Consider the following 24,050-nt stretch of genomic DNA (forward strand, 5'->3'; position numbering starts at 1 on the left):
GCGACCCGGTCCCGGATGAAGCGGAGGAAGATGGATGGATGGATGGGGTGGTGGAACTTTTAATTTTGAGTCTTTAGCTGAAACCTGAGTAAAATAAATGTTGTTCTCTCTACTTTAAGCACATGGACTCCAGTCAGAAGACAAGAGTAGGTAGAAGAAAACAACTGATCCAATAAAGAGTGAGATACTTTGAACATGAACTGACTGAAACTGTAAATTATCATACATGAAGCACTCAAGGATGAGTTCTAAATAATCATATTGAGCTCACTGTGAGAAAAGTAGTTGTAGAGCGGCCCACTGAACCCATCCTGGGAGGCAGAGTCTTTAAGTGGGGACAGCAGCGGCTCCAGCTCCTCTGGAGTGTAAAGACCTGGAACTTCACCTGAAACACAACATCAGCTGTCAAAGCTTCTACATGCTTAAAAGTCTGTCCTGTTTGTGTCATAATGCTAATGTGTGGTGTCTTTTTTGATGAATTCTCATATGGAATATGTTTGCATGTTGAATCTCAATTCAAAGCTCACACAGAATTACTTCTGCAATCATCTCTTAAGTTTCTTTAAATCTTGATTTTAGGTGTCAGTCGTTTTTATAAAAAACATAAAAACTAAGTCTACTTATGCCTCTTTTCCACTGAGCGGCATGGATCAGACCAGAATGACATATAGGAACATAATGCATCACCTGATGACAGTAAGCTGTTCACCATCTCCAGGAAAGATGGATGGACAAACTGATAATCCTCTAAAAGTAAAACAACCTGCTGGCCATCAAGTCCAGCTAGTTGCATCACCTATGGACAGAAAAATAACTTTTCAGATGCATTCTATACATACACAACATGAAGGCCTCGCATCAATAAAAGTTCTAAAAAGAGAATGTAAATATGTGGTCAAGGGAATTCCGGAAAATGTGAGACAGTCAGGGTGCAAAAACTTTTCTTACCGTCTTCAGGTCGTTGCTGAAATGCTTCAGTGTATAACTGCGGGAAATCTTGGGGGTGAACATTGCATATCCGTGCATGTGAGACACCAGGCACGCCGCTGTGTGCCGACCCACTCCGCTCCGCCCCGCCAGAAGAAGAGAACCACCGGGTCGACTAAGGACCCGGTCCACCCGGGACACAAAGTCACACACTTCCCAGAAGAGGAGGAGGTCCAGCTCCTTGTTGTCACGGCTGTAGAGCATTACCCCCTGGTGGAAGACAAAGACGACCAAAGGTGATGAATCACAAATAAAGGCTTCCAACATATCATCATGTAAAAATAAACAGAATTTTGTGTTCACTCAAAGTAAGTTGTGAGTTCACATCCACAGTTTAGTCATAACAAAGACTAAGAATCCCTCTCTGCTAGACACTAAACATTAAAGCCTTAGTCAAAACTTGGTTTACGAGTAGATACAGGCTGTCTGTGGACAAAAAAATGGACAAACCCGCATGGGTCAGCACCATGGACCGTTAATAACAACTGGACATAAGCCGCTTGGTACTGGGCCACAGACAGGGATAAAAATGCATATGCTAATCAGGGATCCCCACCCCTTGGGATGCAGTACCGGACCGGTCCCAACCTGGTACCAGTTGTCCATCCGTTACCGCGTCCCGGGGGGTTGGGGCCCTGGATTTAATGGAAACGACCAGAACATCAAAAAACGACGTAGGGGGTCTGAACCATACATCCATTTATGATGAGTTTGGAGTGAGAATGTGTAGGTATGGGTCAACCCCCCCATACTGGTGCATGTGACTAAGGTTTAAGGGTTGGATTGGGGGTTAAACCACCAAGAAGTTCAAGAGCACGGCTGCACCTGCAGCTCACCGCTCCCCCGGGGGATGGGTCAAACGTGGAAAAATGATTTTACACACCCTTATTTCTGACAACTAACGGGTCTTCAACTCACCTTCTGTATGACTTCTTTGAGATCAGCAGAATCAAGACGACCTAATTGTTTTCCATGAGGAGGCAGAGGCTGGCCTGGAGCCATCACAGTCCCTTCAGACCATCCCCACGTCACATAGAAACCATCTTCAGGGAGGAAAAAAACAAAAACTAAAGAAGTTTAGAGGAAGTCATATCAAGGTTTTCAACAAAATTCATGAGAAAAAATAAATCAAAACCGTGTTCATACTTTCACTGAAATATGTCATTTTAAATGACATGGCTTTATCTTCCTCTTCCCAGCAAGGCAGAGCACTGGCATTATGCCATGCACTCCAGACACAATTTATAGGCACTTGTCAGCTTCTTAACACCAGCTATAGCTAAAATTAAATTCACCTGGGGGTGGCATTATATTCTCCATCAACGGATGAGAAATATTAATAAGCACACTGCTTGTTTATGAGGCAAGACTCAAAACCAACTGAAAAATAAAAAATGTCATCTTAGTATATAGTAGGTAAACAGAACATTAGCAAGGAAATTGCTGAACAAAATGCCATATGGAAAGCTGTCAAACCAGCTCGGATGTAATCACACACTGAATTCTTTAAGGCACAAGCAGCAATCTATAAAAGCTGTCATGAAACTCCTCAAGCGACTCATCTCCAGCATGTTATGATTCCTCCTGCTTTACCACAAACGTTGAGCAGACGAAGGGGCAGGAAGTGAGGAACGCCTCATACCAGTCATGTTGTCCAGAGCATCTGAGCTCCAGTCTCCACGAACGACCGAAGACAGGATGTTGTCGAAGGTGTGGAGGTCTTTAGAGGAAACGAGACGATCTCTGAAGAGCCTCCTGGCCTCGTAGGCCACCACCTCCAGCACACTTTCTGTCACATTAGATTGAGCTAAAATGGAAAGTTAGGAATACAAAAACAAAAACGAGTGACTTTTCAAAAGCTGCATACAGTTCAAAATTATGCCTCGTTTCCTGACATAAAACGAGACATTTAGTCAATGAAAATGTTTGATTTTACATCAAATGTAAATTACTTTGACAAACTTTTCTTTTGTTTCACACTTTCAAATCACATATTGAAAAAAATATTATTATACACAGACAAAAAAAAAACAGCTTAGAAATTGACATAAAGTGTAGTAAAGCCCCTGAGGAAACAACACACTGCTGCTGTCTAGGAAGACAGTGTCAAGTCAAATTCTCAAAGGTCACTGCTTTCAGGAGTATCTGTCAAAGTCAACTCCTACCACTGACTACTGGGGTTTCTCTGGCATATTCAATTTCAAAAACAAAAAGGAAACAAATCAAGCCCTAATGCTAAACAGCTGCTGCGCCTTTAATTCAAACCATCAGTGACTCATTTGACAGAAAATCATGGTTCATTGTTGACAGATTAATAAAAAAAATCTGTATTATTTAAACTCAGGTAAATGTAGCCTGTAGACTAAAACAATCATTTTAAAAGTAAAAGTACCTAAACGATTTTTTTGCAAATAAAAGAGAAGATAACCAGCAACAAAGAGGAAAGACAAATGAGAATGAAAAAAACAACATTACTGAAATAAAGAAAGCACATCATGTTGAAGTTTCCATTTAAAATAACCAACTCACTATCACAAAAAAAGGGAAAAGATACCAGATAAAGATGAAAAGGAAACAAAGATAGGGAGAAATAGAAGTGCGTGAGGCATTTGCAGATATAGAAGGAAAAAACGAGACAAAAAAGGTGAAAAAAGGAGAAATGAGCTGCAAGCAACACATCTCTGCAGAGGCAACTTGTGTCTTTAAAAGTTAACAAAAGTTAGAGCTTTACATTCCTCAGCAAATGCTTTGAAGTGAGGATGTCAAGAATAGTTTTGGCAGTAAACAACATTTGTAAATAAGACTCAGTAGTCTTATAAGTCATATGTTGTGAAAACTGGAATGATGGTCACTGATGTCATTGATTAACAATTCATTCACTGCTTTATTGTCAATGCTGAGGTTGTGAATATATTATCAATTAATATTGCACCATTAGCAGCTATGCTACATGATCATAATTAATTCATCTATTAATTTCATCTTATGAGGATTAGACATGTCAATTTTAAAGCCACCACAAACATTTTCTCTATCCAAGTTGTAAACATTTCAATACTTGAGGTGTTCTGTAAATGCAACTAATAATATTTTTTTCTTTACTTTACAGATTGCTAAACAATCAAGTATACTATCATTTGCAGTTGTTATGCTATCCAGTGCTCTAAAATGCAATGTTTTATTCACATATAATGAAACTCCTACTCCATCTTTATTTAGTCTATTACAATATTTACAATATTACAATAGGTAAAGAACAAAGAGTTAATTCCCTTCTATCAGATTGTGGTTACCTGCAGTAAGATCGTATCGCAGCAGACTGAGGACCCATTCCGTCAGGATACACGGCGTGAAGAGATAGTGACTGTGGTCGTCCACTGTAAACTTAGCTTTCACCTACGGCATAATGACAATCACAGAAATAAAACATCGAAGCATTCTTCTGTAAATCAAACATCCCAAAAGGAGCAATGTCAGATTATGCTCCTAAAACCAATACCATCAAAACCATACGTTATTCAACCACCCCAAGAAAAGATTGATGTTAGCATGTAGCATTTTATCTTATAAATACCCAATCTAAAAGCAACTACAGAAACTCTGAAAATTCTACAAAGGCAAACAAATGTGAGTTTCTGATTTCACTGGCACTTTCCAGAGATATTTTTGTGATTCTTCCCAAGCTACAGCTAAGCCAGTTAATCGTCAACCAAACAGCTAACAAAGATGACAAAAGTCAATCAACCTTTAATGTTTTCTGGTAAAAAAGGTAATTCTGATTAGGAAAATTGCTGATAAAGTCTCACACACCTTGAGAGTCTTGTGTGTCATTAATCTACAGCTAACATGCTTTCTGATTGAAAAAAAAAAACAACTAAAGCTCTCAAATGCTGCAGATCTGCTCATAATAATAATAAAAAAACAGCTTCAATTTTATTTTGGCAGCCTTTTTTTAATGCCAACTCTCTTAGCATGGTTCCAACCACCTCTCCTGACCTCAATCAAGATGTTTTTTTAGATCCTTAATTTTGTTTTCAATTAGCTCCCTAGATCTTATAGAATTTGATTAAAAAATTAAATAAATAACCAAATAATACCTGTTCATAGAGCTGCACCATAGAACCAGCCAGCTGATGATTTCTCCCTGTACTGGCCCAGGCTGCTTGGCTGCCCAGGCTATGCTGGAGAACAGGTTGCAAGTAAGCCGAGTAGATGGAGTGAAGCTGCTCTCTGTCTGGATAGCTGAAGAAACATTCAAAGACACAAATTATATGTTAAAACTTCACCAAAAACAGTTAGAAAGAAGCTAAAGCTGTAAAATATGTGTACTTTTTAGACATACGTACTCTATAGCACAGATGCGAACAATGGAGCAGAAGCGCGAAGTAAGAGAGTGACTGCAGACAGAACCTCCTGTTGACATGGAGGCCACCACCTGAATGTTCTCAAGACTGACCCACTCAAGATTTTCATCATAGAATCCCTTATATGTTAAAGCCTAGAGCAAAAACAGATGATGACTCATGTCAATCTTACTTGAAGTATTTTTCTAATATATGTGTCATCCTTACTTGTTGAAGGAATGCAGTGAGGTTGCTCGTCCCCCATTTGTCAGGTTTGGGTAGGTTGATGTCTTTCAAGTAAAGAACGAGGTTCTCGCAGTCTTTGGGTCGGAAGACTCGGCCCGTGTTGGAGCTGAGCAGCAGACATGTCTGGCTGAGCTTCTGCAGAACGTGGCGAGATGAAGTCTGGGCGCTGCAGTGAACCACAGCGACCTGAGTGGAGCGCAGCTGAGAGAAAGCGTAGCGCAGAAGCATCCTAAAAGATAAACAACGTACACAAAAAGGCTATTAATACATCTGTCATACTGCTTTAAATCCGTAATTGTTTAGCTTGGTCTCAAACACTGTGACCAAAAATAAAGACGACATTTAATGAGGATTCAAAATGTAACCAGAAAGCTATAAACTTGTCTCTCATGTCACCACATTTACAGCCTTTAAAAAGCAGCATGCTCTTTGGCTGGAGGAACGACCCAGTGTCTTGCTGCCATGCTGACCTTTCAGGGGCCAGAAGGCAAGACAAGGGGATGAGAAAAGCACAGACTGATAGAAAACTCAACTCGAGTATAAATGGCAAACGGAGCAACCATTGTTCTTCAAACCCTTGGGAAGGATAGCAATTACTTTGGAGGCTACGACTGTGTGCATTCACTCTGGCCAGCGCGCGTAGAACACACACGCATGGAGCCACTAATATCCTTGTTATTCTGAGCTCTCTGTGCATTCACAAGAAATGTCACACAGGGGATAAAAGTTCAGAATTTGCTGTTGATTCTACATGTTTGTCACATTGGATGACTACAGTAGAGCGCCTCTGCACTGCATCATGCGCCATCCTTTGCTGTGGATGTAGCCAAGAAACCGATGTTATGAAGTAGCTACATTTGTTTTATCCAACAACTGTAACAGAGGACTGGATTGATCAAAACATTTGATTGACAGATTTCGAGTAGCCCGCTTTCAAGTGGTAGGGGTGAGGACTCACAAGATCACTCCTGATTGGTGGGAGTAGTTTCCAATGAAACTAGTGTTGTCATGTGATTAATTAATTGTGACCTGGAGTTAATTACTCAAATTAATCACAATGATTTTTAACCTCATAATTGCTGTTAAAAGCTTCATTTAGAGTTCTTTTTTTATTTAAGTTTCTGACATTGTGCTGCAGGAAAAGATAAAAATAAAACTAAAAAGGTGGCTTTATGTTTTTTTTCCAAACTTTACTTTGACACCACTATTTTTTTTGCAATCTTGAATTTCCAATCTCTAATTTACCACATCAAAAAACATTAGGAGCACTTTTCTGAGCAATCCACAAGATATAGAACATACATTTCTAATTAATACCACAATTCAAATGTTGATATACCTTATTCCACAGTTTGCCACCATATCAAGACAGTATAAAAGACATGAGAGTGATTTTATAGTTTCCTTTAACCTATTTGAGTGAATTTGATTATATGAAATACTAATATAAAGCAGAAAAGAAATATAGAATTTAAGAAGGAAGAAATGAAGCACCACAAAGGAATTGAACTATTTATACGTTGTTGTTTTTTTTTTTTTTTTATAAACTTTTGCTTGTTTTTTGTTAACTTCTCATGATGATCATTTTTTTCAAAAATTGTTTTGCAATGGTACAATTACTGTAAGCAAAGCAGAGAGAATTTTCCAATCCAATTTGGGTTATACTAAATATTTTTTCACTTATTTCACATATACGCATTAAGAAAATGCAACATCTCGAGTGTGCATCTGCCTCTTCTTATGATATTTGCAGGTTTTATTTGTGGTGCATTCACAGCGCATGTTTAATTACCCTTTTCCACAGCCTTCAGGGCCTACCACCATGAAGGGCTGCCTGTGTGGAGCGGTGAGCCACGGGAAAAAGCCATGCAGACCTCTCTGCATCCCCGTCGTCTTTATTACAGGCAGCATGTGAGCGTGAGAGAACTGCTCCAGCGTCAGATTCTCCGGATGTTGGAAGGTGTAAGCTGCTAGATGGCCGCTTTTACTATCATAGTAGGTGTCAAGGGGTTTTCTGGAATCTGGGGGGGTTTCTCTGGCCCAACTCAGTAACTGCAGATGGAAAAAGAAACATGTTTAGGTATAAAAAATTGTCAACAGCTACTAATTGAAAGACAAAAAGCCAGATTCCTCACCTCTTTAGCAAATTCCTGTCGTATTTTAAGATTGAGGTTTCCTCCCAAGCCCCTCAGCAGACCCACGAGGAACTCTCCTCTCTCATTCACGGCACTGAGGTGCGACAGAGCGTTGAAAACGGTACCCACCAGACTAGTTTCCACCACAAAGTCATTCTGCCATAAAAAGAGGAGACATAAAGGCACACACAGGGTCCATGGCATGTAAACAGGTTGAAATGTAGACGTGTCAGCCTGTTCTGTCCTAGTAGAAGAAGATAGAAAACATGTGAATTGCTGAGTACATGTAACTTAGGAACTTACATTTTTTCCTAAACATTTATCAGCAGAATCCTTGTTTTATTGTACACATAAATATTCTGCTGCATATCCAGCATTATTTAGGCATAAAAAAACATTGTGCATTAAGGGGAAAAGTTACCTGCTTGAAGACCCAGTCCAGTGCTCTTTGGAAATAGTCTCCTAGCCAGTTTTCTAGGTGACTGCGACTCTCTTCTGGCTGGCCCCTCAACCACGATTTCATTAAAGCCCCCACGTCTATGTCCTCATCGCTTCAAATGCAAATCAAGCCAAACAGGATGTAAAACCTCAAAGACCAGCACATTTTGTACAAATAAATATAGTCTTTAGTGCCTGACTGACCTGAGAAAGATCATGCCCATACGGGAAATGGTGGCCGGTGAGGCACAGCTGAGGTCGTGGGTTTCAAACAGGAAGTTAACATTGGGTCCAAACTGGATTCGCTCTCCACTGGGCATGGTTAACAACCGATTATCATCAAGGACCGAGTTGAGACTTTCAATCCACTCTGGATCAATGTCCCCATCGCAAACTATCCAGGAGTTCACCTCTAAAAACACACATGCACATGCAGTTAAGAAAACAGAAAGTGTTTTAACTCACACCGGATGCGTGTAGTGTGTTCAAGAACACGCTCTACGCGGTTTTATGAACGCACATCCAGGCGGTGGTGTGCAAAAATCTGTAAGGCTAATGCAAGTTGAATTCACTTATTACGTACGGGCTGTGAATGTCATACAGCTATTGTCCATAGGATGTCCACATAAACTACACTGATTGTCTGACTTCCTCTTTTCTAATAGCCAGGCTGCATGCAGGAGTGCACACTTTTCATGTGGACTGCACCAATGGGCTCCTTGTGCAGGGGATGGCAGGGTTGAAAAATTACAAATCTGGGTATTCACTATAATCTGACGCCAGCAGCATGCCCATTGAAAAAATGTGCATTGACATTTTTACTCTTCGGGTTTACCAAGTAGTCTTCCACATAAGGGCAGTTGGGACCAAAATTTAAACAGCCCCATACTTGTACTCTGAGTGTACTCACCCTGTGGCTCTCTGACCACACTCCTGGCACTGTGTGTCAGAACGCCATCAGCCCACTCTCTGGTGTCCATGTCTATGTGTCCCAGAAGCTGCTGCCTGGGCATGGCTTTAGGGTTCATAGTGTACTGCTTCACCTAAAGAGAAATCCACAAGAGAAGGCAGATGATAACTTTTTTTACTGACCTTAAAACTTTGAAAAGAGGATAGTGCTAAAGTTAAATTGGTATTAATGCATCATTTAAATAATGTTTTTTTATGAAGTAAGAGTAAAATCCTCTGCCTACCACTTTTCCTGTCTTGCTCAGAGCAGCCCGGAGCATCCTCCAGAGAGTAGACTTGCCGGCTCCGCTTGGCCCAACGATGACCACACCCATGCGCTGCCTCAGCTGTTCATTTAGCTCCAATGCCTTCTTTAGCTGAAAAATCATCATCAACTTGTGACAAAGATCCACTTCTAAAAACACATAAAAAGGAGCTATGAAGAACGTGTTGAGTGTGAAGACAAACCTGGCTGGGTATCAGTTCCAGTTGAGCCTCTTGGTAAACCTGCTCCAGTGCTTGAATCAGAATCTGGTCCTCCACATCCGTAAAGTTAACTCCGGTGAAGACGTCTTTGACCAGCGCATCAAAACGAGAGCTGTCTGCAAACGTCAGCTTGGACATGGTATTCAGCCTCAGAGCCTGCACCACCAGGCTGCTCTCCTGAACTGCACATGGATGAAAGAAAGACACTGCACATTACTGTTCAATTCCAAACAGGACTAAACTCAATAACATATCTGAAAAATTAAATATTTTAAGGAAGAAACTTCAGTAAGAAGGACAACATGCAGATAAACTGTGACAAACACACTGAAGGTGAAGAATACAAAGACATCAACACTTGCTTTTTACTTTGCTCTTATACATGAGCCTTGTTAAAAATGAGCTAATTACCAAAGCCTGCAATGATCTAGAGTTTGTCGATACTTTAGTTCTCAGCTACAAAGATCCTGGCCCTCCCTGCAGACACAAATGCAGAATCTTTCTTCTTGTATTCAGCAGAACCACTTGGCTGGACTACACAGAGAGCGATGCTCGCAGGAAAACCTTAGGGAGCCATTGACAGACAGCAGATGTGTGTGGTGAGCCCACGTGCCTGAGAGTTGAAAAGATAAAGGGTGGGTATTGGACCAGAAGGATTTGAAAGAGAACAGACAGAGGAATCAAGAAAAGGCAGAGTGGAAATCAGGAGAGGGACAAAAGAGAAAGTATTGAAAAGCAGAGACATAAAGGCAAGTGGGGGTGGGAAACAGGGCAGAGTGTGAGAGGCTGTTGGGCAAGAAATTGACAGGCAGGTATGAGAGTGAGCCAATGTGGGCTGGGGGGGTTGATAACATGCCTGAAAATGAGGGAGGAAAGCACAAAGAAGCACAAACTCCTGTTAAAAAGTGTTCCAAAGGTGAAGCGTTTTTATAAAAGGATTTTAGGAGCCAGTGGAAAATGTATTGTTTTAATTCAAGGCATTTCAATGTCTATTTAAAACATGCATCATGACACTTGAATAAGAGAAACTCTGTCATACCTGGGCAACAAATTTCAAAAGTTAATTAAAGATGAAATATTTATATTTATAATTACCATTTTTGTAAGAGCATTTGTGACATGGGCTTTAGGGAGCTGTTAGAAATGGGACATCCCGTTTAAATGCTGCAGCTGGTATAAAAGCTCCATGTTTTAAGTGAATCCATTTCATGCACTTTTTGGCTCATAGTCTGCTGTCAGTTTTAAAATGTTTAGTGTCTTTCGAAAATTAAACTTTTATCAGGTTAAGATGAAAACTGTGTTTTTAAATGTTCTGAAATTTTCTCTTAAATTAGCAAAATGACGGTTGAACTTGTTACCAAAAACTCTAAGAAGATGCCTACAAGTATATTTTACCTGTTTGAGGAGTGTGGGAAAAGGTATACACCTTCACAACAGTCACACTTCAAAAACCCCAGAAGAGAGTCATCAAATGATATATATATTTAACATGTTTCTGTTCACTCATGAGGAACTGTCACAGGCTCAATCTGCAGAAACAATAAACATTTATAACTTATTTAATTCTGACTCTTTACTCTGCCATTTTCTGAGCCAATCAATATAAACTCTCAGTCTGGGGAGTTGAGGGAGAAAAAAAAGCGGATCCAATTTTCCCTTTGACCCATGGGCTAAATCAAATTACTTGACTTATTAACATAACTGTAACTTCAGAAAAACAGTTCCCTGCTTGGTCAGCTGATAGTATCAAGTCCTGTCTTCTCTGATAGAAACTTAAAACAAAAATGTTTAAAGTTGTTTCTTTTAAGTTCATAGAATGAATAAATGATGGACCGATGAGGGATATCTGCACCACACGGCTGAATCAGACTGTTCTGAGTATTTAGGGAGGTAAAGAAAGAGACTTCAGATAAGGAGGAGCTGCAGATGCTTCCTAGCTTTCATAGAGGAGGAGAAATCCCAGATCCATTAGTAAAAACAGACAGCGGTTCACTTACTTTCCCTCTCCTTGTCGTGACGTCTCCTCTGCTGCTGCAGGAGACTTCCACAGGCCTTCAGAACCGTCTTCAGAGCCCGCAAGCCCCAGTCGTAGTGCTGCTGGGGCGTCAACAACTCTCTGTGAAGACAAACAGTCTCAGTCACTCCATTATAAATATAACTTATTAAGGCAGTGGCTTTTGTTACATCACAAAAATAAAATATAAGTTTTAAGAAAGAACTAAGGTCATGCTTTATACCTGGCCAGATTAAAGACAGCGACCAGTTTTCCCCCGAGCATCTCTCCGTTTTTGAACCCCTCTGAGTAGAGAATGACTTCAGCGATGAGTTCATTGTCTGGCTTGCTCATGGCTACAGGCCTGAACAACTGCTTCAGGTTGTCGGGAAGTTTCTGCCTGCCGCCGTAGCCTTTACCCGCAGGGTTCATAGTGATGAACACCCCGGAGTTTGGGTCCAGCTCCACCTGAGGGATGAAGAGTAGAGGGAAAGAATATTTCATTTTGAATGTGTCTTATTTGAAATTGTTTCCTTATCTTAAAGTTAAGCAATCGGATGACAATAAAGGACTAATGAACTTAATGGATTGATGAACTAAATTATGTTTTGTGTGTTTGTGTTCTGTTTTCTGACCTCCTTCCCCAGCAGTTCACATGTGTTTTTATGATGTTTGAGGGAGTCTTGAATGGCTTGAATCTGCATCGAAACTGCAGAGAGAACAGCTTCTTCCAAACGGTTGAACTCGTCAAAGCAGCCCCAAGCTCCACACTTCACCAAGCCCACAAATATCCGTCCCATAGACTTCACATCTATGCCCTAAAAAGACAAAGGAAAAAATCTTCCTTGGTTTCCATTGAAATGTTAGCCAGACATTTAGGCTGCAGTTTTTTCTCTCTTCTATCTTTACTGATGCGTAACATTCAAAGCCTTCAATAATGAATTATTCCCGGTATCACGTGAAATATCTAAATACCTCATCGCAGTTGAAAACTAACACCTGCCGTCCAAAGAGCCCCCCTAAGGCTTTGACAGACTCGGTCTTGCCGGTGCCAGCAGGCCCATAAGGGTTCCCGCCAAGCCCCATCTTCATGGCTTGGGTTAAAGTCAGGTAGCATTTATCCGTCAGCGGAGTGTGCACCAGCTTTGCTGCATTTCCCTGAGAAATGGGGGAGAAATACAGAAGAGAGGAACAACGGTGAAACAGAAGTTAGGATTTAGGTGGATTGGTGGGGGATTCAAAAAGACACCAGAAGCTAATAAAAGATACATGGAAAAAAAATACTAAGGACCAGTGAAGAAAATGAAAAGGAGACTGAATCTGCGATGTGTTACCAGAAACTGCAGATGGGAAATACAGCTCAGGACTTCTTATGTCTGCATGAACAGTGCCCCCCAAAGGTAAAAGTGGAGTTTCATTTATACTTCAACACACTTCTGCCAAACTTCATTTAAAGTTGAAAACATGAGATGCTTTGGGGTTTGGTCTAACAACCATTTCTGACACTTTTGAATATTGACTATAAAGTAAAAGTATCATAGATGGGGTAAATCAACAGAAAAGTGTGGGAATGACTCAATAAGTTATTGAATACTAACAAAAAGCCTCTCAGAAATGTAAGATACACTTTAAAATTTACTTTTTCCAAGGGAATAATGATTGGATAATTGGATAATATGTTTAATTTATGTTTTGGGAATGATTGATGTCATGTATATGTTTTTTTTTCATGTAATGGAACTGTTTGAATCCATTTAAAATGATCTCACACTTTGCTAAAAAATAAAAAAAACAAAACAAAAAAAAGCATTCCCACTGGTCTTTTAATTGTGATTACCAGTATGCAATTTTTTTTAGAAAATTAGAAAACCTGTGTCGCTTTCTAGAAAATAGTTTCTGCAGGGCGGGAACGTTGGCACAGAGAAACCCTACCCTCTTTTCCCCGTTGCTGAGAGCTCTCTGTTTACACTCTTTCCCGTTAGTTTACAGCCCCTCACACCTCAAACCTAACATTCCCAGTGCAACAAAAACATCAGGAAGTATTGAAGCTATCCAGCAAGTACAGCTTTGATCCAGATGTCATCTAAGACGAGGTAAACCAAGACGTTCATGGATCTATTTGTCTGGAAGTGGATGTATCAGAATGGAGCAGAATAGGGATTTGAATATAAAAATACTCAGAAAAATGCCACAAAAATATGCACCATTTTTATCAAAAAGCATCAGACAGACTTTTAAAGTGGGAGCATGCAAAAGGACTGTTGCAAGAGTAAAACTGTGAAACAAAGTATGTACCTGATACTCATAAGTATAACTGAACTGTGCATCCACCATATGAATGTGGCAGAATTTGTCTGCTCCCATATAGAAGCGTAGCTGTTTCCTCCAGGCCCAGTCGTCGGTGCTGGTGACGCCCGCCTGGTTGAGCTGCTTCACCATGCTGATGTTGTGGATAATGTCCAGGATCAAAGCCTTCAGCTTCAGCTGTAAGATGCTGGACTCTGTACAGACAGGTATGGAAATCATGACAGAAGATTGAGCTAAATGACAGAAAATGACAAAAGAGGCTCATTTTAGTCACATTATGAAGTTTATAAACACTCTATGGATGTACAATGGGAAGGATGTTCCCCATATCTTTAAAAATGTACCTTTACATCTTCACAAGATATCATTTGAAAGCAATTTAATACATTTAGATATGAACAATAATCTTCTTGCTTCACCCTGCTTTAATTCTCATAGTACATGCATGCTTGATGTACAGGTATTTTTCTACAATATGTAGAGGTTTGAGGAGGAAACCTGTGGAACTGTAGAAGCTGCACCCATCATCTCCTTTGCAGGAAAGCTTCCAAATTCAGCATCTTTCTGGATGGAAAATATCTGCCAAATGTGTTCCAGCACTTGTTTGTCTCTGTGCCAAAATGAGAGGAAGTTTTCACCCCCCCTCTGGGTTTACAGCCCATTTATGAAGGCCAGGAAATGAGATTATCCTTCATGGCAATACTTTAGCAGCCTTAATTAGTATTAGCACTCTGAGGCCTCTTCAAACACCTGCTTTTATTTAAGGGAGCGAGTAATATAATGAGAGGTTTTCATGAATAGTGTTGCTATTTTAAAAGATAAACATGATTTGATTACACACCAGTAACAAACCTGTAAAATATTAATAGTTAATAACGAAAAATATGTTTGAAAAACTGTATTTTACAGATAAACCAAAGAGATTTGCAACCCACCAAAAGCTTTGCTGAGGAGCCTCTCATCTCATGCATGAATAACAAAACTTCTTATAAATATTGGAGTCTTTTTTATTTTTTATTCTAGTTCTGAGGACAAACCCAGCCAGTGTGTTTTATGCTGCTATATATCCAGCCGCGAGTCATTAAATTAGTATGCCAGTGACTGCATGCGGCGCTCTAAAGGGTACTGCCCCTCCGCAGCCTCTTCCGGCTCACCGGCCACAAAGACACTCACAAAGAGTCAGTCATTCGAAAGTAACCCCCACCTTCATGAGCCATAAATATGATGACGGAGCGTCCCCAACAAAGCAAAAGCTCGTGAACATTTTAAAGACTCTCGATAAAACAAACGCTAAAAGAATAAGTCTTTCATGTTCTGGCAAAACTAGTGTTTTATGATCTTTTCTCCTCTTGATCTTAATTATCTTTTAGGTAATTTATTAACAGTAGAGCACTTATGTAATAAAACATTTAGAGCTGAAGCTTAAATCACAAAGAAAAAGAAACACTAATCTTTATGTGAGTTTATATTTGCTGATGTGAGCAAAAGATTGACACAAAATCCTAAAACTAATTAAAATAATCATAAAATATCCTATTTAAATATTTTATTGTTCATTCATTTTTCTCTTTTTGTCACTGTAGTAAACATTTCAATAAAAAAAATTAAGCTATTTAAAGTAGAAGCTTTGTCATGAACTGTGGTTTCACAATAATTACATTTAAATGATCAGAAAGAAGCTTTTTTTCCTCACTTAGGTCACACATGTGTGCTAAAAGAAGGTACATTTAAGTATTTTCTGTAAAAAAAAAAAAAAAATCATTTATTTGTATGAAATACGGAACAGGAACACAAAAAAAAACGCCCTCTTACCTGTGTTAGGAGAATCCTCAGAGTTGGTGTCCACTCGGGTGTAGTGCTCCAGTTTACTGTTAAGCTCAAGTTCCAGCTGCTGCAGACGTTGCTGTTTTAAAGCTTTCTCCACATCTTCCGTGAACTGGATCTGCTCAGCTAAACACAAAATCTACACAAAGCAGATCAAATACAATCAGATGTCATTATGACATCATTCCAAAAACACAAAATATCACCAAGTATTTGAGTCAACTTTAAATATTTTTTTTAGACTTAATATAAAACATAAGGTTGGGTATTGCCAATAATTTCCAGATTACATTTGATTCACCAGAGCCTGGATCCATTCGAATCTGATTTTTTTTTTAATCTTTCAATCCTCTCAATTCTATTTGATTCAAATTAATTTTGAGTTTACACAGTTTACACATTTAGACACATTTGTTTAGAAATACATTAGTAATCTATATATGCTTTGAAGATTTTCATATTAATCACCTTATTAGGTCGACCTAGCATTAGCATTAGCCATCCTATAGGAAATCCCATCATAGGTTAGCATCAAGATAGTGGACTTTAGCTTTATGCTTGATCCATCTCTATTTTTATGGATCGGTTTTTGATCTGTTAAGCTTAAATTCATTCAGATCGATTAGTTGATCTTATCAACCAAGCTCTAAAACAAAACTAACTTACAAGTAACTTTTGAGTAAAATGTAACAACTTGCTTTAAAACAATAAAATCTGAATCTCTTTTTGGGTCATTTGATCTTGAAATCATCTTATTTTAATATTTCAAATGAAACAAGTTTTTAAAACTTAACAGAATAATGTTAAGAGGAATTTTAAAGTTTTGATTCAAGAAACAGATTTACTTAATTTAAGAAAAGTGTAAAATATTATTTTACTCATAAAAATAAATATCATTTTAAAGACAAATGTCTCTTAAAATGTGCACTTCTAGTCTAATTTCTAATAGATCATGGTCTAGAAATAAGGATAGGTAGACTTTTGTAGAGCTTAAAATATGATATATATTAGGTAAAATGTATAAATATACGTTAAAGATATAATTTGTTTTAGCCATGCTTGTTTTAAGAAAATATATTTCTAATTACCAGAGGAATATACCTTAATAAAAGGGTTTATGGTAAATTTCTAGATTTAATTTTGTCCTGAAGGAGCAGAACATCACAACTTATTTAAAAAGTATAACCAAGAAAAATACTGTTGGGACATTTTTTTTTACTCATTTGAAGCAAAAACCATCTTGTATTTAATATTGTCAACTTGTTTTGTTTTAAACATTTCTTACAGGCTAAAAACTGTTTAAATAAAAATTAAATAGACCAAACGGAAACAAAAAGGAGGTCTAGTTCACCTGAGACGGATAGCGTGAGGGGTCAACATCTCCTTTTTTCGCTGCCATCAGACACTCATACAGCAGATGTTTCAAGGTCTCCTTCATTTGCATAGACAGCTCTCCTAGCCACACCTTTAACACAACATAGACGGTTAAAGTATCTACTCTAAATAAAAAGCTTTAGGAGTTTGTCCAGAAAAAATCTAAAGATCCACTCTCACCTCAACAAGACTGGAGATGCGGACAGCAGTTCTGAGCGGCACCACTTCTCCTTCCAGAGAACACATGGCCACGATGTGCTGGCATTGTTCATCAAACACAACACTGTGGATACCTGAACAGGTAACACATAAAACCCTCATGAACAATAATGTTATTAACAGCAAAAGAAAAAAAAAATGTGTCTGACCAGCAAAGAGCTTCTTCAGATGTGACTGGATGACACTTGGGTTGGTTGCCTGACCCAGAATCTCCAGGAGATCATCGTCGCCAATGAAATAGAAACGTGGGAAGGCCGATCGTTTCTCCTGCCACAGAAATTCAATTAAAAATAATACATATTCAACTTATAACCTTGGTTTAAAACAGAGGTCAGCGACTTTTAACACTTTAGGAGCCAATTGGGCACTGACAATAACCCAAATGGAGCTGCAAAGATTTAACTCACCCTTAAAAAGATAACACTGCTTTGCGTTTATGTTGTTGTTACTTTTACAATACATGTAAGGAATCATTGCTTTTTTTTGGGATAAATAAAAACATAAAAATATAAGGAGAAAAGGGTGTTTAATAAATATAATAACGTAAAAAACACAAGTAAAAAATGAGCTTCTTAACTGAATATATATATATATATATATATATATATATATATATATATATATATATATATATATACATATATATATAATATATAATGTAATATATATGTTTCCACTATTTTCCCATGGGACAACTGCAGCATAAAATAATAATTGCTTAAACTTTGTGTTGTAATAAACAGAACATACAAAAAAATATATTTTTACTAATTTATTGCTAAGTTTTTCCAAAAAAATGGGCATTCTGGTGAAGAACACACACACACTCTTAAATTACTGTCATCAATGGTTTAAAGAAAAATCCACACAGTTTATGTTATTATAAGAGGATCTAAGCAATAAAAATAAGAAATAAATGTAGGTAAAATTGAATCAGTGCTTACTAAGTAATCCAAGTTTTTATTAAATTACTATCCTTGTATTTTTCTTAAGTGACTCCGGAGCCTCAGGTTTAAAAAGACATGAATTTGTGTTCGTACCTCTAAGAACTCATTGAGGGACTTCTGGCAGCGCTGCAGCTGGTCCAGTATGGCGACAAGGGAGCTTTTGATTCCAGCTCTGGAGCTCAGGGACACCACTCGAGTGTCTCTCTGGATATCGTACATTATAGACCTATAACATACAAGAAGAAAAATGCTCATTTTACTGTGCAGAACACAGTGGAATTCATGTCCCCTCTGTGACCCCTAGAAAATAGTTGATGAATGAGGGCAAGCTTTTTTATTAAATGCTAGTAAAAAAAACATTTTTTTGTATTAAATGAAAAAAATGAATGAATCAAGAATTGTATTCAGTGATAGGAAGTGGGGCTGGGTATCGCCAATAATTTCCAGAATCCATTTGATTCAATTCACCAGAACCTGAATCCATTCGAATCAAATTTTTTTTCTATTCTTTTCATACATTTATTTTAATTTGATTAATTCAATTTTGAGTTTATATAGTTTACATATATAGACACATTTGTTTAGAAATACATTAATTATCTATATATGTTTTGAAGATTTTCATATTAACCTGATACAGTTCACATACAGTAAAATGTATTAGTGACATTATATTTGGTGACATTGTTAATACCATAAAGTGTTACATGGATTCTAAAGTAGAGAAGCTGCAACAATTGTTCTGGCTCTCCTGGAAGACGTTCAAGTTTGGCCACTAGGTGTCAATCACACTATAGCATTACGCCTTATTCCAGAAGAAGAAGAAGAAAAACCAATGAGCAAAAAAACGGTGCTTTGGACCAGAAATGGTTACTTTAAAATATTTTCTTAAACGAGTTCGGAAGATTTATGCCTGTGAGTTTATAAAGAACTTAATTTAGTCAGCAATGTATGTTTAGGTTGACTAAGTGTTAGCATTAGCTGTCCTATGGGAAATCCCATTATACATTAGCATCAAGCAAGCAGACTTTAGCTTATGTCTATACTTTTATAAAATGATTATTGATCTATTAAGATTAGATCGACTCAGATCAATTTTATCAACCCAGACCTTATTTAAAGTTGTATTTATTTATTTTGTTTTGTGAACACATACTTCTGTTTTTTTTTTATTAACCATGATTAATAAAATAGAAATTCAATTTCATGAGGAGCAAAATTTTATCAAAACAATGCTCTATTGTGACTCTTATCTGATCTTTTACTTTATGACACGTTATAAAACTTCAGTGCGAGACTTTTTGGACTAAAAGAAGGTCAGTAAAATGCACACTCTTTGATCTATGCCTTTGTAAGTTAACCAATGTCTTTCTGTAGTAATAAAAGTCCTGCACGAAAAAAACAGTCTTGCTCTGATGGGCAGCGTGTCTTTAAATCATGTGTCAATCTGTGATAGGCTGGTAAAAAAGAGAACCTTCTTCCAAGAGTTTGTCTGACTTCCTCTCTGCATACATTTTAGAACCGTTTCACGTTGGATTTCTGGCTGGAGTGGCGAACTGCAGCACCAACAATGGTTTCACAATTTACTCCCACGCCTGTGCGACTTTGCTGATTGGATCCACTGACTGATGGTTTCTCGAGTGGTGCTGCCTCAGGGCGTGACGATCACAGGCATCCAGCAGAGTCCTCCAGGAAAACGGCAACAGCTAATATTCTCAGCTCCCCGATGATTAAAAAGTGTTATTAAAAAGAAGGTGATGTAAGAAAGCGTTAAACTTGCTTCTCTTCCAACTTTGTGCTGCTGGCAACTCGTCACGTGACACTTGATCATTTTTTTTTTTTTTGTGTGGAAAAACAATGATTGTGGGTTTTGTCAGTGAAATAAAGGTTCAAACAAAAAAAAAAGCAAACAGCAGATTCAAGTTCTTGTAGCCATTAAGTAACTTCAAAGCTTTTCTGAAAAGCATATGTAATTGAAAAATCAGCGTGGAGGTATTTTTTTTCCAACTGCGGATGAGGTAATAATGAAAAAAATGTCAAAGGAGAACCTGAAGTCTTCGTCAACCCGTTTGAAGCGGGCTTCCTCCCGAGGCAAAGCTCCTCGTCCGAAGATGGGCTCCAGGTAAACCCAGCGCCTCTGGATGGCGTTCAGGTTGAGCAAATACTCGTCTAAGTCTGACAGACGGACCTCCCAAAGACTGACCTGGACAGACCGATCAAGTGTTGGTGCCACAGCAATACGGACTGATCATGAGATATAACAAATGCTGACAAAAACAGGGTCTGAAACATTTCATTAAGCTGACAGAGGAAAATACTTCAAAAAAACAACTCTTCCACATCTTGAAACATTTGAGCTCTGACCTTGTCCTGGAAGCTGCGGTAATAAGGCGAGTCTTTGAGGGACTGCAGCAAACAGCGGTTATCTCCCACCTGCACAGATAAAGACAAGTTTGAGAAAAAGGAAGTTTGTTATTCCTTAAAGAATCACTCTGATGAAAATGGGTTTTTGGTGTTTTTAACATTTTCTTGCGGCATTTTTCTGATGAAGGAAAACAAATATATAGACAAATAAGCTTAAAAATGCATTTCTGAGTGTTTCTATATTAAAATCATGGTGAATCAGGAGGAGATGAAAAAAATCCTGTTTAAAAAAGCTTGAAGCTTTGATGTAAAAAATACTATTGACAAGCCACAAGATCCCTGCGTCGCTCCATTCCGATGTATCCAATAGTTAGTAGACAAACAGATCCATGTACGTCTTTGTTTTACTCATCTGAGTTCAAAACTGTACGGCTGTATAGTTCCAATATTGTTATATTTTTATTATACCCCAATGATAGTAGATGGGAAGTGAGGGCAGGGTTGCTCTGTTCCAACAGTCCCACCCAAAACTTTGAATTTCTAATGATCTACTGCTGCTCTGCAGAAACTGTCCTAGAAAAACAACATTTTTTGTATTATTTTGGCAAAAAACGGCATAATCATAATTATAAGACCACTCGGAACACTTTAAAAATAGATCGAACAATGATCGAAGTGGGACTTTAAGAAAGAAACTGCTGCATTTCACATTTGTTCATCCGTAGGAATCATCAGTAAATAAAAAAATATATATATTTTTTGGGTTAATGAAGAATCTCACACTAGGAAAAAATCTATTATGTGATATATCTCAATATCTTATTTGGTATTACTGGTATGGATTCAAATTTTTAATTAATCAACATTTTTCAACTAATTATCCTTAAGCAAACACTGAGTTTTGTATTGTACTTAAACCTCGACCACTAGATGGCAGCACACCACACCGAACATGTTCACCAAAACAACTACAAGATCTCGTGAAAACCATTTTGCGGTCGATTTTAACTCATAAGTCTCGCAGTTGTTGTTTTACAGCACAATAACACGTATACTATGAAATCTTCTGAGTTACAGAGATTGAGAAGTTTATAGAAGTTTATTTTGTCAGTTAGGTTTCTACATGTGTAGACTAGAATACATGAGAAAAGGGATATTTAAACACCAAAATATTCCAGGATAATTTTATTAGAAAAAAAACATAGAACATTTCAAGGTAATTTTAATAACCACTGGAATTAATTGAATACATTATACCAGCAAAATTAACAACAGTGTTAGATAAGGGACGGTTTTATCTTATTCACCTTGAATATTTTTTTTTTTGCATAATTTTGTTTTCCTTTTCTTGCACCTTAAGGCTTGTTTACTGAGTTATTGTGACAATTGAATTTCCCCATGGCAGGATCACTAAAGTTTATTTTATTTTATCTAATTCAACAATGAGAAGAAACAGCAGCCCCGTCTGCCCTCTGCCATTGGGAGATCATATGTGGAGGGGGTAAAACTGGGCCAGAACCAGCAAAGCCCAACACTTATGACGTGTAATTAGAGATAAAAGAGGCAATCAGACTGATGACCTCTAAAGAAAAAGTGGGGATTTGGGAGGAAAGAAGCCGATGACTCCACTAACACTTCGCATAAAACTGAATCCAAAGTCATAGCTTAGAGATGAGGTATGTGAATCAACTGCTAAACAGAAGATCATTTTTCTTTGAGTTACTAGATATCTTCCTTAATGTTGAACTGTTGGACTGTAAACTCACTTTGAGGCAGCCTGCAGCAATCTGAATGTACAGTACAATCCACTCTAACTTTGCAGGCTTCACTTTGTCATAATTCTGAAGGTGCAGATTCACCTTGAACACTTTGCAAGAAAAAAAACTTTAAAAAAAGACTTTCAAATAAATAAATGAATGTTTTTCAGAGTTAAAGCCCAACCCTTCACGTTACGCCTTCAGCAGATCTATACAGTTGTTTCTTATTTTATAAAGATGTTTTCTATAATTTATTAAAAGAAAAGCCAAGGACACCAAACATAAAAAATCGAACAAAGTACTCATCTTACGTGAATTCCTCCCTCTTCTGAGACATTAAATCAAAAATGAATCAACTGGATGTATTTTTCTTTAGACTTTCTCACATTCTCAACACAAAGTTTTTGAGTTGAGAATGTGTTTTGGTTAAGTGAATAAATATTCAATGTATATCAAAGTTAAGCTAACTTTTTCAAGCCTTGAAGATATGAAAACACAGCTCAGAGAGATAATATGATATTTTATGTTCATATTATTTAGGAGTGCGGCTAAATTTAAGGATAAACAAAAGTCAAGATTACAGATAAAACAAAAGCAAAAAAATTTAAACAAAACATTTTAATGAAACTAAGTACTGTCACACATCACACCTGACACTTTTCTCCACCCATTCCAAAGGTATGACCTGTCAATTAGTGATTAAAAAACTGTTAGTACATGACTTACTAATGACTTGTTAAGAATCAGTTAATATTTTATACATGTTACTGAAATATTCGTTTTAATTTGAGCTATTCTTCATTTATTAACTGTTTGTAAATGAGGAACATTTCCAACATTAGAATAACATCCAAATAATGTATACAAGCTAAGAACTAATGAATAACTAATATGTTAACTCACACTACAGGTTTTGTACTTGCACTTTACAAACATTTTACAAAGACTATTTATAAATCCTCAGTTTTCTGATGGTAGAAACTCAGATGATTCATAAAAAATAAATGTACCGGTACATACATTTTTTTCGAATGACAAACTATTCAAACACTATGTACTGTAGTCGATATTTGCCAATCTAATGAGAATCAATGCACACAGATTTCACAGAGAGTTCTGGAAAAATTGTAGGGCACTGGATTTTGGAATTATAGATTCGAACATCCGGACAAAATGGCAAAACGCCCTATTTAGTGCACTGAATAGTGACTAGTGAGTGAATTCAGACTCATTTTGCTTCCAATATTTAAGGGGGTTTGTGTTGATTTACCTGGCTGACTACGTCCCTCCAGTCTTTGATGAGGCTAAGCGTGCGCCCGCTGCTGTCTGTGTACTCAGTGAGGGAGAAGGAGGCTGCAGCTCCCCATAAATCCAGCTCCCGAAGAGCTTCTCTGATCGTCACTTCCGCCTGAGCGCGGCTGTTCAGGTCCTAAGAAAGTAATACACATACAGTACACACAAGCAAAGTTTTTGTAGTACTGAGGATAACATCTTCATCAACTTCAAGATTCAAGATACAGGAAACTTGATGGAAAGTTTGAGTTCACACCCTTATTTTTAGCTTTTTTTGAATCTGACAATTAGGTCATCATTTCAGGATTTAAATCTAAGCTTGAATAATTGACTGATCAGAAGCTCTCAAGATACTGATCCTGATCCGCAGTGCTGTCCATATAGGTCAT

General features: G+C 37.8%; 1 protein-coding gene across 1 annotated transcript in view; it reads right to left on the reverse strand.

Moving 5' to 3' along the window:
• Window positions 1-24,050, reverse strand: part of LOC112149163 (cytoplasmic dynein 2 heavy chain 1) — a 108,980-nt gene that overhangs the window by 66,419 nt on the left and 18,511 nt on the right. Inside the window, exons 28-56 of the mRNA XM_024276666.2 lie at window positions 23,639-23,797; window positions 20,612-20,680; window positions 20,296-20,450; window positions 18,341-18,473; window positions 17,450-17,567; window positions 17,262-17,374; window positions 17,059-17,172; window positions 15,696-15,846; window positions 13,872-14,077; window positions 12,552-12,734; window positions 12,212-12,394; window positions 11,821-12,044; window positions 11,581-11,699; window positions 9,566-9,765; window positions 9,343-9,474; window positions 9,060-9,192; window positions 8,354-8,561; window positions 8,133-8,262; window positions 7,712-7,867; window positions 7,369-7,628; window positions 5,559-5,805; window positions 5,334-5,485; window positions 5,085-5,229; window positions 4,281-4,383; window positions 2,630-2,794; window positions 1,906-2,030; window positions 949-1,197; window positions 688-796; window positions 272-385 (exon numbers count right to left, since the gene is read on the reverse strand). Coding sequence (XP_024132434.1) covers window positions 272-385; window positions 688-796; window positions 949-1,197; window positions 1,906-2,030; window positions 2,630-2,794; window positions 4,281-4,383; window positions 5,085-5,229; window positions 5,334-5,485; window positions 5,559-5,805; window positions 7,369-7,628; window positions 7,712-7,867; window positions 8,133-8,262; window positions 8,354-8,561; window positions 9,060-9,192; window positions 9,343-9,474; window positions 9,566-9,765; window positions 11,581-11,699; window positions 11,821-12,044; window positions 12,212-12,394; window positions 12,552-12,734; window positions 13,872-14,077; window positions 15,696-15,846; window positions 17,059-17,172; window positions 17,262-17,374; window positions 17,450-17,567; window positions 18,341-18,473; window positions 20,296-20,450; window positions 20,612-20,680; window positions 23,639-23,797 — 4,555 coding nt within the window. The remainder of the gene's footprint in view (window positions 1-271; window positions 386-687; window positions 797-948; window positions 1,198-1,905; window positions 2,031-2,629; window positions 2,795-4,280; window positions 4,384-5,084; window positions 5,230-5,333; window positions 5,486-5,558; window positions 5,806-7,368; window positions 7,629-7,711; window positions 7,868-8,132; window positions 8,263-8,353; window positions 8,562-9,059; window positions 9,193-9,342; window positions 9,475-9,565; window positions 9,766-11,580; window positions 11,700-11,820; window positions 12,045-12,211; window positions 12,395-12,551; window positions 12,735-13,871; window positions 14,078-15,695; window positions 15,847-17,058; window positions 17,173-17,261; window positions 17,375-17,449; window positions 17,568-18,340; window positions 18,474-20,295; window positions 20,451-20,611; window positions 20,681-23,638; window positions 23,798-24,050) is intronic.

This window comes from Oryzias melastigma, linkage group LG13 (genome assembly GCF_002922805.2).
Source record: "Oryzias melastigma strain HK-1 linkage group LG13, ASM292280v2, whole genome shotgun sequence".
Classification (NCBI taxonomy): Eukaryota; Metazoa; Chordata; class Actinopteri; order Beloniformes; family Adrianichthyidae; genus Oryzias; species Oryzias melastigma.